The sequence below is a fragment of the Sus scrofa genome, chromosome 1 (assembly GCF_054392235.1).
Source record: "Sus scrofa isolate SSC_HxYL_T2T_F1_AM1 chromosome 1, Sscrofa_HxYL_maternal_Yorkshire_Landrace_v2.0, whole genome shotgun sequence".
NCBI classification, from domain to species: Eukaryota; Metazoa; Chordata; class Mammalia; order Artiodactyla; family Suidae; genus Sus; species Sus scrofa.
Window position 1 is genome coordinate 159800001 of NC_139383.1, and position 16893 is coordinate 159816893.

The window sequence follows — 16893 nt, forward strand, 5'->3', positions numbered from 1 at the left end:
CATGGGTTTAGGGCTGGTCTTGATCTTCCAACAGGAAAATTTTGAAAAATACACAAAAAACACCCCCCCTCCAAAAAAAAAAAAAAAAAAAGGCCAACAACAACAACCCGGAGAGTGTGTGCGGAGGGGTGAAGAGCAGACATTCACTGGGTGGGCGAGATGAGCATGGACTGTCCCCCCCAAACTCCTGGGAGAGAGGGAGATGCACTCTCGCTCTCTCCTCTTTTCAGTGAAATATAACACACATTCGGATCGCAGAGCTTTCAGACAGTCTCAACTGATAGACAGACACATCGAGCTGCTTTTCCGGCTTCAGTTTTTACTCCTCCTCCTCTCGCCAACGTCACCCTGACAATTACAAATAGGTCTCTCACAAACCATACCTGTCAATCTTTTTAATTGCTTTGTTTTCTTTTTTTTTTTCCCGAGCTAAACAATATGACACAAAAAAGAAATCTTAATACAGCATAACATAAAGATTGCACATTGGAAAAAGACATTGAGGGGTTTGTTGTTGTAATCCACTGGCTGATACTGGGTAAAACCCATGTGTTATGAGCCAAGTTAGGTAGACACTAGTTCCTGCAGATTTTTAAGCCTGTAAGTGCCCCCCCCCGCCCCCGCTTGGACACTCATAGACACGCATCCACGTGGATACCAACCACCCTTGGATGAGGAATGTCGTCCATTTGAGATAAAAATACCTGTGTCGCTTTTGCAGTGTTAGCCTGGTGGTTCGATTTGATTGGGGAGGGGCACTGTGGGGTTTTTATGATTTGATAATTCATAGCTAAAAAGAAAAAAAATTAGTATAATGCATACACCTTTAATAAAAACTTAATGATGGGCTTTGCTCACTACACCCAAAAAAAAGGTGGAAAAATACTTAATGTGGTCCTCTATGAAAAGTGAATTGATTATTTGGTCAATACCAACAATTAGGGAGAAAACTGACACGATGGAACTGCAGATCTGTCTAGCTGGGTTATAAAAAGAGGTCTTCTTATATCCTGGTAAAGTTTCCAATTCAATTAACTCCCTTGGCTTCCCCCACCTAAAAGTTTAAAATGTTTATATGCTCTGGAAATGTGGCCCTATGATTTCCAGTATATGTACTCTTTCCCAGTGGGAAACATGTAACAGTCTTGTAGAGGCTACTTAAAACATTCATGGAAAAAAGAAATCTTGGTCAAATAAAATGGCTTAGTTCGTGCAACTTGCATGGGACAGACTAAAGGCAGAAGGCGCGGGCAAGACGTTATGGGACGGGGGCCAAGAGCCTGGGGCGCTGGGTGCACTGGGCGCCCCCAGCCCAACGTTGGGTGTTTGTGGGCATGCACCGGCGGCCAGGGTTCCCCGCCCGGCCCGGGGCTCGGGCCGTGCCCCGCCGCCCCGACCGCGCTCGGGGTTGATTCGTACCACCTTGCAAGGAAGTGAACGCTTCGCACGGGAAGGGGAGGCGCCTGCGCCGGCCGCCGGGCGCCGCGCAGCTCCGAGGACGCCCGGGGCTGCTGCCGGTTCTGGGCCGCGGCGAACCCGGGACGCAAGGGTCCCCTGTCGCCCCCTTCACCCTTTTAGAGGAGTCAAATCTGGCTTTTAGACCTTGGGGAGGGCGGGGATATCCGGTGCCTCCCGGGTGCCAGGAGGAGGGGGGAGGGCGGAGAGGATCTTCGGCCAGTCTGCGCCGAGCAGATTCAAACCAAAACAAAAAGATTAAAGGAGCAGAGGCCGGGGAGGCGGCGATCCCGCGGCCGGGACCCCGGGGGTGGCGCGCCCGGGAACCGCGGGGGCTGCGCTGACTCCCTGCGCTGCGCGCGGCGGGGCAAGGAGGCGGGGGGAGCGGGCGCCAGGCGTAGTGGGGAAGGGGGGGAGCCGAGGGGAGGGCGCGGGCCGGAGGAGGGGCGGACCCGCCCGCTCCGCCCGCCGCGCTGAGCCGAGCCGAGTGGAGCGGCCCGGGCTGGGCGCGACCCCGGCCAGCGGCGACGCAGAAAGCCGGCGGAGGCGCGGGCCATGATGCGGCTAGCGCTCGCCGGGGCCAGAGCCATCGTGGACATGTCCTACGCCCGCCACTTCCTGGACTTCCAGGGTTCGGCCATCCCACGCGCCATGCAGAAGCTAGTGGTGACCCGGCTGAGCCCCAACTTCCGCGAGGCCGTCACCTTGCGCCGCGACTGCCCGGTGCCACTCCCCGGGGACGGAGACCTCCTCGTCCGGAACCGGTGAGACCGGCGCGCGCCCCCCGCCCCGGCCCCGGACCCTGCCCGCTCTGCGCTGCTCTCGGGCGGTCCAGCGCCCGCCGGCGTCCCCACTCGGGCGTGCGCTGGGGCGCACTGCCTGACTTTGCGAGATCCCTGGAAGTTGAACCCGCCGCCATCTGGCGAAGGCAAATGTAATGTGACTGTTGCCGAGGTGAATATAAGATGCCAGCGAACTTCCTCATAACCGAGGGTTATTTTAATTTGGGATTCCCCTCCCCTCCTCCCTCCTCCCCCTCCCGATCCCGAAATAAAACCGACGGGACCCAGAAGGGGAGGCTCCCCGCCCGGCCCACCCGCGCGCACCCACGGCTCCTGCGTTCACATAATCTTTAGGGTGGAGCGTGAACAGCCTGGACACAAACTGCGAAGTTTAGGTAACGTGCTTTGGAGGAAGGAGGCCGGACAACCGGCTGGCTTTTCCTGTCCACTCCAGGGTGGCAGCCGCCTCGCAATGGCGGAGCCTGTGGTTGGGTGTTGGTATGCACCTCGCCGAATCCGTCTGCGTGTTGTCAGTGCTGTGTGATTGTCGTCTGTGCCCTGTAGTGGCGCGCGTGCCGGGCGGTTGGGCCGGGGCTGGGGTCGGAGCATGGCAGCATTTGCCCGAACGTTTTGCAGACCTTAGGGTGACAGTTGGGTCGTTGCCTGACCTTCGGACTGCCTTTTCCACCTCCACTCTTCCCACCTTAATGTCTTTCCACCTCACTAATCTTTAGTAACTGCTGAAGCAACAGGAAAGGAGGGGACCTGTTTCTTTGGTGCCCTGCCAGAGGGTCTCTGCCGGGTGGGTCTACTCGCTGCCTGACTTGCAGACGGGGTGGTACCCGTTACCCTCTTGGCAAGAGCTGGACTCTCCTGCCTGCTCCTTCCCATCCAAGGGGCTCCATACAGTATTGCATATTTCAGCTTGAATACTTTCAAAGGGAGGAGTAAATTCTGGTTGTAACTGTTATCACTTGAGTGTCAAAAAGTATTAAGTTCCTGCGAGGGTTGAAGGACAAAGTGTATCTTACCTAAGTGGTTTGAGGCAACGTTTAATCGGTCCATTTTTGAGATTGACATCTGCCTGCCAAACAAGGCTGTAAGACCTCGGAATTCTGATCATGATATAAAACCTCTGGAAACCTGTTGGAAACGTAAAAATTGAGTGAGCCAACGGTGGGATTGAGTGGAGGCTGGGGGTGGGGGCGGGGGCGAGTAGTGGTGGGCTGTCTGTTCCTTAAAAAGTTTGCACAGATGGAAACAGGGCTGCAGAGGACTTTATTATGCCATGAAAGGCTGAGGCGGTTGAGATCAGGACGCGGGTCCTGCCCAGCCAAGTTAAAAAGAAGGGCGTGTGTTTTCACGCAGAACAGAGGGAACACACGAGTGATTTGCTGGAAGTTGAGATGAGACTCAGACTGAAAAGCCTCCAAACAGACTTAACAGGCAAAGTTTCACATAGGCCTTTTTCTTTTTTCCTTTTTTTCTTCCTGAAGCAGTACACTATTGTCTGTGAACACTGATGTACATACACCACGACTGCTTGGGAAAAAATACCTTTCAGAAACAGGGTGTGAAATGGGGCAGGGGGCAACTGATGAGCCGGGCAGGCAAGGGGAGGTGTGAAGTTCCAGCTGTCCCAGCAGTAGCGAGGTGGGACCCCCGCCTACGCCGTCGTGGAGGCTGTTCCCGCCCGCAGCACGGGCTGCCCAGCCTCTCTGCCTCCTGGGCATCAGCTCCCCTGAGTGTGCGCCCCTTCCCCGCCGGGTGCCCGGGCGGCCTCCCCCCTCCCCCCCGCGCTGGGTCACTGAGGCCAGTCCCTGAATTCGGTGGTCAGAGTTCTGGAGCGCCGGCTGCCATGTTAGAAGCTCCTCGATTTGGGTGGCTTTAAGATCCATCCCTCTATCTTCCACCCACTTTTGCCAAGAAACCTTTTAATATAAATAGTATATTTATATTAACCGCTTGACCTCTAACTTCTACCTTGAAATCCGCAATAGAAGAATGGGGAGAGTTTTCTGCGTGTTGGGAGGGGGGAGGAATCCTCACCTCCTCCTCTCCCTGCTGTTGGAAAATCTGCTCTTACCCCCAAGTCAGAGGAAGATCTTTTATTCTAGGAAACGTAGTCAGTAAAGGTGGCATTTTACCTGTTTGTTTTAATTTTTGTTTTTGTTTTTAAGAGTAGAGGAATTCACTGCAGGTTAGTTCATTTTAATCCTAGACTAGATCTCCCAGAAGTGTTAACTGCGTGAAAATTTTGTGCAAGAGCTTCTCATTTTTGTCATAATAAAATCTGCTCTGGGGTGAATGGATTGAGCTCAAATTCACTTGTTTGGAAAGTGTTTGGTGGTTTTAACTGTGCTCCCTCTGACTTTTTCTTTCAGTTGGGCCATTTGCACGTGTCATTCCATTTTAACAGAAAATACAAATTCTTTATTCACAAGGAGGGAAGTGCTTTTAAGCTAGGCATCGACTTGGGATAATCAAGTTTACCATTTAGGAAAGGTGTGGGAAGGGGCACCTAGAATCCCTTTAGAATGTATAATTGATGTTCCTTTATCCAGTTCTCACCTTCTGGTTTCAAACATCGGAGGACCACTTCGCTCCCCCCCACCACCGCCCCCGCATGCCCAACCCTTCAAAGAAAAGAAAAAGGGAGAAAGACACTCCGTGGTTAAGTCAGTCTGTGCGCTATTTTTAGCTTTTTCGTAAGATGGTGGCATATTATTTCGTTTCCAAATATTTCTAACGATTTTCTGCTCAAGTGTAAGATAATAGAGCAAAGAGTTTGGCAAAGAGTTTGCCATTCCTAATGGCAAAAAGAAGATGGGGGATGGGGAAGGCGTTTTTTTGATAAACCGTTTGTTGCTCTCCGGGAGGGTAACTATTTCTGCTGATTCTCCAGGCCGAGATTTTCTTTCTTTCTTTCTTTCTTCACTCTTCCTTTTCTTTATTTTATTTTATTTTTTAAAGGGAAGGTCTGGTTTGGACGACTGTATTTATCTCCCAGTATTGGAGGGTTTTGCTCTGGACTTGATTCTTCGGGTTTGGTTTTTGTTCAGAGAAAAGCCTTTCCCCTCCCTCTAAGGTCTGCCCTGTTTGACGGTAAACACAGGGAAGGGGTCCATCACTTTTTAGTGTAAATAAACTGAGGGACTCAGGAAGGGTATATATTGGGAAAAGCCCTCACCGTCTCATTCTTTCTCCTGGGGCTCCTCGATTTTAGTATTTTGAGTGGATCCACTGCCCGTCGGATCGCTAGAACCCTGCACTCATTAAAAGCACATATTTTAAATTAAAGAGGGTACTAGGCGAGTCTCCAAATGCGCGCCTCCGTCCTAGCGTTGTCTTTCCTTTCTTTTTCTTGCTCGCTCGACCTTACAGTCCCTGCTCCCCGACCGGGCCCCCTCGCCCATTGCGCCTGCTGCTCTTGAACTTGTTTCCGATGGAGCCAAAGGCGCGGGCTTCTGGCTCTCACCCAGCTCTTCCCAAAGCCCAGGTAAGGACCGAGGCGCGCCACCCGCTGTGGAGATACACCATCAAAAAGCCAGGGTGCAGGGAGAGGCGGGGGCCCGCACCGGGGCTGGGCAACCATGGAGAGGGCGAGGTGCGCGGAGCCTGGCAGGAACTCTAGATTCCTTCACCCGAGACACAGGCGATTTAGAAGTCTGAAGGGCGGGGTGGAGAGACACGAAAAATAGGGGTGCCTGCGAGGCCAAGGTCGCGGTCCGGCCTCCAGCGGCTTCTGTCCCGCCGCCAGTGCGCTGCGGCGCTCAGTGTGCCCTGGGCTCCCCTGGCACATTGACAGACTCTGGGCCTGAGCTCCGCGGAGGGTGCGGGCTGGGCGCGCCTGCCGGCCCCCCTCCTGGTTTAGGGAGGCCAAGGTCACGGTCGTGGGCCTGGGCGGTGGCCCCCCGACCCCGACACCAGCCCGCGCGGCCCAGCCGGCTCTTGAGTCGGACTCACTGATCGCGCCTCTCGGTGGCGGCGGTGGAGAGGCCGCGCGGGACGGCACCAGCCAGGCAATCAGCGGAGGCCTGGCACTTCGAAGGGAGACGGTCCCAGAAGCGGGATTTCTGGCGCCCCGCAGGCTGGTCCCGGCGCACCGAGAGGCGCGCGCGGCCGGCCCTGCGGTCTCCTGCCACCGCTCCAGCCCTGTTCGGGGCTCAACCGCAATATTTGATTTGGGTAGATTCAAGCTGCGGCTGGTGGGCTGCAGTCACCGCAGAGTGTCGTGTCGTGTCCCCCCCCCGCCCCCGCACACACACACACCCGCCCTTGCTGCCCTCTTTGGCGCGTGTGCCCTCTCCCTCTCGCCGCTTTCCCACAAGCGTGCGCCCTGCATGGTCCTGCCGCCTCTCCCAGGAAGTGGCAGCCACAGTCCGGGGCGGGGGCTGCGTTTTTCCTACAGCAGCGCTTTCCCGCTCGCTGGCCCCCCAGGGCTCGCCAGTTACCGAGTGTGTGTGGGGGGATCCAAGAGGCCCGAGAGGTGGGGGCTCCCCGCAAGGGACGGGCCTCTGGGAAGGCAGAAACACCATGGGAGGGGGGAAGGGGGGAGAACGAGAGGAGACAGGAGGGGCGAGGCCACAGGAAGGGCTAAGCTAATCCTGGACAGAGAGAACAGAACTGGTGATCAGCCCCGGCCCCCACCTCTAAAGGAAAGCCCGACACTCCCACCCCCGCGAAGCCTTCCCAGAGTTTGTTTTCCAACCTTGAGCCCGGCACCGGCACCAAGAGGGGCTCCAGCTGGGCTCTGCCCTGGCTGCCTTCTGTGAAATCCAGAAGCAAGCTCTCAGAAAGCTGGCCCTTTTAAAAAAAAAAAAAAAAAAAAAAGGCCAGGCCTTGAGAATTAGGTAAATGGAAAAGAAAGATAGCAGCCCCTCCCCCTCACAAAAATAGAATGTAAGCATCTTGGTATTAAATGCCAAGTGAGGAACTAGCCAAAAGCATTATTCCCACTTCTCATCACTGCCTACGGTGTGCCGGTATGGAATTCTGCAGCCTATTGCCGAGGCTGTGTTTTTGCTAACTTCTGCAAGCTGCTTGACATGCCCTAAAGTGTTTCCTGCTTTCTTATTTCTACAATGTGTAGAGAGCTTTCAATATTGTAGATAGATAGGGCAGAGCCATAAGGGGGCATTTATAAGTGCAGAGTATTGTCTCTAATACAGTGCAAGTGGACCCTTGCAGGGGAGAGTTTTTAGTTTATTAAATTAAATTAAAAGTCCATTGGAAGTAAATTATTTTAAAATGACCTACTTTACCAGCTCTCCTCCTGCCACCAGATACCACCACCTTTTCATTTCACTGCAGGTGGAAATGACATTTTTAGGGTCCCCCATGACGTGTCTCAGCCACCCCTGACATTCTTAGGAGATGGCTTTTTTCCTTATGTATTAGGGTATTTTTGTTATGAGGTATACTGAGATGAAAAAAAAAAAAAAAAAAGCTGGTAAAAATACCAGTCTCACAATTAAATTGACTCTGGATACCAAAGTGAAAATAATCATCTGGTATTAATCAAGTATGTCTCTGCTTCTTGTTGAGGAAAAATATAGTGCCGATTTGCTTTCCTTTTCATCTGGGAAGGACTGTAAAATGTTAGATGTTCCATAAAAATCTCTCTACTCTTATGAGACAATTTTTGTTCAATTAATCAAAATGCATATTTTCACACTGGACATAGTTACATCAGAAAGAAAATTTGCTGCAGCCCCTCTAACATTGTTTTAAACAACCCCTGCAGTAACATGTAACAGCCAGTGACCTTGCACATTACATCAATCTTCAATAATATCATTGTCGTTACTATTATTATCTGAAGTGTTAAATTGTTGCCAGAATCAATACAAGTCTACTTCTTTGAATATATTTTATCCCACTGTTGTTTTTAACATCTTTGTTAAGAGGCCAATTAATTTCCAACTCATGGCTCCAGTGAAGTTTGTGTATAAGAGGGTTTCCTGACTTTTTTTTTTCCTCTTTGGAAAGAAAGAGGAGGGGAATAAATGGTATGTGAAGTAAATAACTTGCTGTTTAAAGGAATATGAAATTGTTCCTGGAGTAATGAAAGAGTAAAATATACCCAAATTCGAAAATAGATCACTGTTGAACTCATACTTGCTTGATTTTTTTTTTTTTTTTGAACTGAGTATCAGGGCTGGATTTTGTAAATTCTATCCAAATATATAGCTTAGCTACCTTCCAAAGTCACTGGAATTAGAGGAATTTTTCTAAGTGGAATATAAAAGGCCTTGATGAAGAAAACATCTTAATGTATTTGCGTGATTGTTTTCTTCTAGATTTGTTGGTATTAATGCATCTGACATCAACTATTCAGCTGGCCGATATGACCCTTCAGTCAAGATCCCCTTTGACGTGGGTTTCGAAGGTGTTGGAGAGGTGGTGGCCTTAGGCCTCTCGGCCAGCGCCAAATACTCAGTTGGCCAAGCTGTGGCTTACATGGCACCTGGCTCTTTTGCCGAGTACACAGTGGTGCCTGCCAGGATGGCCATTCCAGTGCCGTCTGTGAAACCCGAGTATCTCACCCTCCTGGTAAGTGGTACCACTGCCTACATCAGCCTGAAAGAGCTGGGAGGACTGTCAGAAGGGAGAAAAGTTCTGGTGACGGCAGCAGCTGGGGGGACTGGCCAATTTGCCGTCCAGCTGGCAAAGAAGGCCAAGTGCCACGTGATCGGAACTTGCTCTTCGGATGAAAAGGCTGCTTTTCTGAAATCCCTTGGCTGTGATCGTCCCATCAACTATAATGCTGAGCAGGTGGGCGCCATCCTCCAGCAGGAGTACCCCCGAGGTGTGGATGTGGTGTACGAATCCGTCGGGGGAGCCATGTTTGACGTGGCTGTAAAGGCTCTGGCTATCAAAGGGCGCTTGATAGTGATCGGCTTCCTCTCCGGCTACCAGACTCCTACTGGCCTTTTACCTGTGAAAGCGGAAACGTTGCCAGCCACATTGCTGAAGAAATCTGCCAGCATCCAGGGCTTCTTCTTGAACCATTACCTTCCTGAGTATCAAGCCGCCATGGACCACTTGCTTAAGATGTACTCGGGTGGAGAGCTGGTTTGTGAGGTTGATCTCGGACACCTGTCTGCAGAGGGCAGGTTTATCGGCCTGGAGTCTGTATTCCGGGCTGTCGATTACATGTACACGAGAAAAAACACTGGAAAAATTGTAGTCGAATTACCTCACTCTGTCAACAGTAAGCTGTAAAAACAGAACACTGGCATAAATAAAAGGAGAAAAAAATGGGCATTTTATGCCCCAGACTTACTCAAATCTATTTTTAGTTGGTAATGGAGATGGTATTTCTTAAAACAAAACTAAGGTTTAGGAATTGGTTTCTCCTTCTCTTTTCTTTACTTCCTCTATTTATTTAAATTTTTTTGCTCCTCCCTTGCCAAAAAATAAATAAATAAAATTTCTTTCGATGGCTTAGAGGTAAAACCTTTACATTCAGTTCTTTATTCATGGACAGTCTCATTCCAGATTTTATTGTTCCAGGGAACTAAATTAATTCCTGATGCAAAATCTGATCAAATCAGTATGTCTTCAGCGTGATGAGATCTTAAAATCGGTCTTGAAAATAGTTCATGAGTCCTTTGCTTTGAAAGAGTTTGGTCTTATCCTAATAAGTTGTTAATAAATGAGAGAGAAGAGATATAGAAAAGCCAGCCATTTTTCAGAGTCCATATTCTCAGGAAATGGTTCTCCATTTTCTATAAATCACTAGCTGACTATCTATGTAGGAATTTGGAGGGATTCTCCCCAAACTTTGATTTTGTTAGATTATTAGGAAAAAAAAATTGATGAAGTGCACACAGACCTCTTTTAAAGAAGTACCTCTTATTTAATGGCTTTTATGCACATTCATCCCGGTGAGGCATGTGTGAAATGGAAAATTTCTCTTTCCCTTAAGTAGCAAATTAGCATTGAAAGCATATACAGATAAAAGCAGATTTGGGAAAGAGAAACTACACAGATTCAGGGTTTAGAAAACTTTGTACCGGTACAGGAGAGGAAGAGTATGTGTCCATCCACAGCGATGGCTAGCACATGAGCCATCCACGGGAAGACACACCAGGGACCCACAAGAGAGTCCTTATAGCACCCTCCATATGCCTAAATAGAGAACACCTGATAGCATTGTGCATAAGGACCAAAGTGACCTCAAATAGCCAAGCATTTGCTTCAAGTTAAAGACTTTGGGACTGGAAGGTGTGTTTTAGCTTGGATCGTGGAAACAGAATGCAGCCATGGATGCTGTGTTCCCATTTTACTCCACATGTCCTGCTGAAATGAGATGCTCCTTGTCACTATCGCCTGATGTCACACACTTGAAAGTAACGAGTCCTATGTTCTCCCCTCTGAGTCACGCCTGAGAGCTGATCGGCCAGCCTCCTAACCCTCAGCTCACCAGAGCCTGCTCCAGCTTTCATCATTAAGTTGGAATTCTCATAGTGCCTTTCTAATGAAGGCAGAGCCCACCAGATGATTTTTTCCAAAGCCGTGGGTTTCAATGCCTCTAACATGCGAAATAAATATACTCACAATTAAAGATGCTCCGGGAAACTTGGGGACCGTATTTAATTTTTCTTTCCTTCTGTCTGAGGACCAAGAAAACCCTACTGCCGAATAGCTGTTAGTATCTATTTTACAAGATTTACTCATTTTCAGGTACCTAATGTAGCTGCTAGCATGCATGCACAACAATACAATTTATATGGTAAATGGGACCAAATAATGGCTTCACTGAATGTTATGGCTGCACTGAAGGGAAATGTCACGGTAAATAGCTGCCAAATTATGGATCATGCCGAAGTGTCACAACTGCACTAAAGACAAATAGCACTGGAGGCTATTGCCACTGTGACGCTTTTGAGTTATGAAGAAGAGTAGCAGCCTGATACGAGGCTCTTTGTGTCCTCATTATAGCAAAGGGTTACTCGTGCAGGGGACACAAGACGCCGGGCCAGTGTGACACTCAGTTGTTCATCTGTCCCTTTCAGACCTCACAGCTGTGGCAAACAGAAAGAGACTCTGCCTCACTTTTAGATGCACAAACCAGTGAAGGGGAGGGGACAGGCGCTGTGAATGTGACGGCAGGGGAAGGACTGGTAGTGGAGAAGCATAATCAAATCATCTCATCAGAGAATATTGTTACCTTTAACGTAGTATCTGGCTGATAGGCTTGGCTGCCTCCTCCGCAGATAGGCATGTGACGTCCAAGCCATCATGCACGTTCTGCCTCTGTCCAGACTTGAGCGGTAAGGACATTGCCAACTAAATTGCTTCTTCTAAACTGAAGTGCATCCCGGTTTCTTTCATTTTAATGGGAGAGTAATAAAGATGAAAGACCAACATTTTAACTGATGGATCCCTTAAGCTACAGAAGAGAAATTTATTATGTTTTGAAGGCATAGACCACATTCAGCTATGTTTAAAAAAAAAATGCAAACACCCAGGTTTAAAATAAAATATAATCTGAAAACCCGATGCCCTGTCTTTCCCCCAACTAAGAAATGACAGTGCATGCTGTTTTCATTTATTCTTAGAAAACAAGCATGAAAGATTCCGCCCATTCAGGTAATGCCAAAAATATGTTTAAACTTTTTTTTATTCTTCTTCTGAAAAATGATTTGTAAATTGAGGGTCATAGTTCAGCATCAGTTTCATCTTCTGGGATTATTGTTGGAAACCAGCCTCTAATGGGAGGTGAAGTGGTGCAGTGCACTACCACCTTTCTTCTGAACTGTATTACATATCACAAAAAGTACATCCATAATTCAGAGCAATTGTCAGTCTTTGTTTTAGAGACGGGGCCGGGGCTGCACAATCATGGCGGGTGAATTATTTCTGGGTTGTCAGGGTGGCCTTCTCTGCACATGAGCCTTGAGGTCTCGGGCTGGGCAAATGGAGAGCCTTCACTCCGGTGACCATATCAAGAAACAAGGGAGTCCCAACTCTTCCTTACCATTCCACTGTGACTTCCAAAAAGTCAAAATGCTCTTCCTTCAAATTTATTTTGCCCACAAAAAAACATCAACAGTGTCATCTCAGCTCCCTTAGTCCATGACTTCTGCTGTTGACCGACGTCAGCATTAAAAAAATAAAAAAAAAATAAATCAGGGACTAGTTTGCAAAGAAATGACATAGAAGTTTTGCATGATGTACTCTATAAATCGTTATTATATGATTTCATCTGAATGGAGTTTCTCAGGAGTAAGATAGCGCCTCTATAAATGGTCATTAGTATTACATTCGGTATTTATCTAATGAAAGTGCAGTGACAAGTAGCTGCTTCTTATTAAAATGAAAACCTTGCCTTATGTACTTAAGGAACATTCCAGCTAATGAGGATGTAATGTCCTCGGTACAACACAGATCTCCTTTTTTTGTGTGTTCACTACCACAAGATGCTGGAAACTTGACAAATGATATCATTTAAGACGTGCCTGCCGTAGGGACCTGCGTTTTGGCTTCCTGTTTCTGGCTTTTATTTGGGTAACATTTATAATGGCCACCCGACTTGTAATGGGTAATGTTTTAACCCCTTCATGGAGTTCCCAATTAGTGTGAATTTACTGCATGCAGAATTTCCTTCAAAATGGGGCAGGGAGGGCTCAGTTCTGAAAAATATTTTCCTTAATTACTTGACCACATGTATATATGGGATAAATAGCATATTTTAGATTCATATAAAAACAGGTGAGCAACGTGCAACTTCCAGAACAAGTATGGTAGGAAAACACCAAATACGATCAACTGTGGATGATAATACAAATTTTATGAATGCGGCTCAGGAGCAAATGGCCTGATTCAATGGATTCATATTACCATTCACTATATTTTCTGTCCTCTTGTTTTATTAAATATAATTTGTTATTTATAGTACTTATTTAGAGACAAAATCTATGCAAACATTATTAGTTAATTTTTTACTTTGTTAGTGTCTTTTTGAAAGTTAGATTTTCTGTAGCTAACTTTCTAGTGATGGCCCAGAATTATGATCATATTTCAGAAGTCAAAAAAGACAACTCTGGATTATCAGTACTGTTGGGGTAGAAATTTTAGCCTTTGAATCCCATTTTTCAGTAGACCCTTAGCATCAAGTTATTCAGCTTGTAAAAAGGAGGATGTTTGATATGAGAACCTTTTTGCTATTCACCTGAAGCAAACTATGGGATGTTAGCGCCAAAAATCATCATACAAAATAAATTATATTTTCCCCATATGTGTCAGTTTAAGTAATTCTCGATAGTAGTAGAGACTTGACATTTCCCCAAAAGTCAGATAAGATACATGTTTCAGTTCATACAGCTTGAGATTTCTGTATAATTTTTCTACTGGATCTGAGTAGGTAATGAGATGTGACAGTAAGACTAAAAGTGGCCAGGTATAAATACTGCCCAAACAACCATTCATTTATTTATTTATTGGCTGCATCTGCAGCACGTGGAAGTTGTAGGTCAGGGACAGAATCCATATCACAGCAGTAACCAGAGCCACAGTGGTGACAACACCAGGTCCTTAACCCACTGAGCCACCAGGGAACTCCCCGAGCATCTATTCCTGATATGACGGTTTTACCCCCTGTGGACCTGCCCTTCAGCACTTTCTCTAAGCATCCCAGGAGGCAGGGACCCTGTTGGGAAGCAATCTTGCATCTCTCAAGCAGTAAGGTAAGTACCACATGGAGGCTAGTTTAGGGAAACCAATACATGCCTCATATGTGCTGAGAAGCATGAGCCAAAAGTACGGATTCCAACAGCCCCCCAAAGTAAGACTTTCCCTTGAAGGGCACTATCTGACTGTCTTTCTGCCAACACAAAATTAAAATAATAATGAAAACACACCCTGCTGACTGATGGTAACATCCAATATGAAAGATGGATTTGTGCTTAGAGCTCAGGAGAATGGTCTACAAGTTGCCAGTTGCTGTCACGCCTTATGCTCTCTATGGAAAGAACCTAGCCGTGTCTTAGAATGACCTGAGTGAGTGGTTTGTCTGGCCAGTGGGAGACATGGAAGCGTGTTTAGGGAGAAAGAGCATCCAGCTTCCAAGTCCTTGCCTTGGCCTTTTTTAAAATGAATATTTTTAATACAGCCAACAGTTATTTTACTTATAGGAGCTTTCAAAGTAAGATACAAAATGTAGAGTTCCAGCCTGAAAGCGTTGTAGCTAATCACATGATGTCCTGCTGATGCCCAAGCAAGGCAGCCGTGCCCGGCTACGCGAGGGACACGCACACCCACACATGCAAGACACAGACCGGGGGGAGCCTGGGACATGTTCTCCTCCTCGTAGCCGAGAAGGCCCCATTGTCCTTTAAAATGTAACATTTGGGATTTAAGGGACAACAGAGTTCTACCCATTTTATAACTGGAGAAATCGAGACCCAAGTAGAGTAGGGATCTTATCCAAGGTCACAGAGGACAAAGCCAGAGCACAGGGAGCTCTCCCAGGGCACCAGGCCACCTCTGTCCCACCTCTTTGCAAGTTGCCAAGGTCCCTTCCTAGATGGCTGACTGAAAGTGTCTCAGAACAACAAACACCTGGCCTCTGTTACAAATCGTATGTTGGATACGGTGATGACCAAACCAGGAAGAATATCACGGTTCTGACCACATAAGTGTGTTCCACTCAAGACCCCCTTTAATACAGCATGAGTTCCAGACCATTTGATGCTATGTCAGCTCAAGGAATTAAGGGCTGAATGCCCACAACTTAGTTTTAATGCTGTAAAGGTCTCGTCCCCTATCAAGCCATTCTGGCACATCAAATAATGAAAATCAAATAGAGAAAAGCGTTATCATCATGGCTTGAAGTTTTTTTTTCTCCCTAGAATATTTCACTTGCTTATGTTATTGCCCTTAGAATGCTGACAATGTTTGTTCACAGCAAAATATCTAGAGTTCGAATTGGCCATTACCCCTGATGTGGAATTCTGCACCTGGCCGCTCCTGTGCTGCAGTGGCCAGACATGCACATGGGTAAAGGGGGTGCGTGTGGGAAGAGACAGCGGTGGGTCCACATCTCGGGTTCACATGGCAAGAATCTCATCCTCAGTACAAATGACAGATCATAATTAAGGCTCGGAAGCAAGCCCTTCAAAACCACACGACATTGAACATTCCTGTCTTTCTACATCATTTCTGTCTTCCTGGAACTCATGCATAACAAGCATAAACTTTCAACTTTACACGAACAAATCCCGTCCCAATAGGAACAGCTTCTTTTAACATTGAGAAACCCTTTGCAGGAACAGCAACAATGTCAAAGGCAATCTCATTTTGTAGAAAACCTCATTTCTCACCGGGGGACAGGAAGCAGTAGCAGTCCCTCTGAATGTTGTTGGAATTTACATTTGGAAATTGAATTGTCTCCTTGAGGGTTTTTATCAAAGTAACTTTTGGAGAATTACTCACATCCGGGTAGTCAGGCACGCAGACCGAGGTGAAGCTGACAGAGCCCTAGTGTCATCGCAGCTGTGAAAATGCTCATCTCAAAGCAGTAAAAATAAAAGCACAGTCGCTGTCATTATTGAAGAATATTTATTTATCGTTTCAACTTTTACGCATCCTTTATACAGCATCTTGGAACTTGCTTACAAATTAGGCAGATTAGAATACAACAACCTGTCTTCACCTCTTTCCTGTCAAATTGATAGGAATGAATGGCGCCCATTTTACAGACTGGAAGATGCAGTACAGAAAAGTGACTTTCCTGAATCGCTCACTCACCAGTTGAACAGAGACTGGGCTCCGAGTCTGTGATTCCAGCTTTCTTGTGCACTCACTCCGCTGTTGCAATGCAGGGCCTGGCTTTTCAGGTTCCAGGTGGGGCCTGGGTGTCTGCATTTCCCAGGTGCTGCTGATACCAGGACCACACGGTGGACAGCAAGGTCCTGGATCTCACTGCTTTTGAACAGATTCCCACCCCACAAGATGCAGGGTTTTTTGGTTTGTTTGTTTGTTTTTTTGGTGTTTTTTGTTTTTTGCCTTTTAGGGCAACACCCTTGGCCTATGGAAGTTCCCAGACTAGGGGTCAAATCAGAGCTATAGATGCCAGTGAACACCACAGCCCCAGCAACGCAGGATCCGAACCGCATCTGCAAACTACACCACAGCTCATGGCAACGCCAGATCCCCAACCCACTGAATGAGGCCAGGGATCAAACCCGCATCCTCATGGATACTAGTTGGGCTCGTTACCTCTGTGCCACAATGAGAACTCCCCATGCAGTTTTATAAAGCATTTATGAGCAACCCAAAGGCAACCTAGGTCTGAATTATAAAATGAGCATTTGATAAAACTTGAAAATGGTGCCCGCTGTCCTCGCACTTCAACTTCTTTGCATCAGCCCCCTCAAGCTGTGACACCATTGCCTGCCTGCTTTTCAGAGTGCTCTAGTGACAAGTGTTTTCATCCAGTTCTAAGCAGGGCAAAAGGAAGTGCAGAAAGGTGACAGGCGTGTCCTGGGGCCACTCAGCAGAAGGTGACAGCAGACCCTCTGCCTCCACATTCATTGCCTTTTAAATAAAGGTGGCCAGAACACTCCCATCTCCTGCTTCTCTAATCAAATTGTCCATCCCATCAGTGTCCCCTCCCCTGCCCAGGTGTCACCAGTCACCAGTCGAA

The 16893-nt window shown here is 47.6% G+C and overlaps 2 protein-coding genes across 7 annotated transcripts in view; one reads left to right on the plus strand and one right to left on the minus strand.

Moving 5' to 3' along the window:
• TSHZ1 (teashirt zinc finger homeobox 1) overlaps positions 1-279 on the minus strand; it is an 80713-nt gene extending 80434 nt beyond the window's left edge. Inside the window, exon 1 of the mRNA XM_084976858.1 lies at positions 1-279. This exon is cut by the window's left edge and continues 167 nt beyond it. The gene's annotated coding sequence lies outside the window, so the exon portion shown is untranslated.
• A 1651-nt stretch (positions 280-1930) lies between these two features.
• PTGR3 (prostaglandin reductase 3) lies at positions 1931-9524 on the plus strand. Of its 6 annotated transcripts, none has more exons than XM_084976910.1 (3): positions 2080-2219; positions 5622-5736; positions 8540-9524. In XM_084976910.1, the coding sequence occupies exon 3, from the start codon at positions 8700-8702 to the stop codon at positions 9462-9464; it is 765 nt and encodes a 254-aa protein (XP_084833036.1). In that variant the 5' UTR covers positions 2080-2219; positions 5622-5736; positions 8540-8699; the 3' UTR covers positions 9465-9524. The 6 variants fall into 6 exon arrangements, with proteins under 6 accessions (XP_013848712.2, XP_020954806.1, XP_020954789.1 ...); XM_084976914.1 differs by lacking the exon at positions 2080-2219 and adding an exon at positions 2282-2409; XM_084976917.1 differs by lacking the exon at positions 2080-2219 and adding an exon at positions 2540-2632.
• Positions 9525-16893: the final 7369 nt, after the last annotated feature.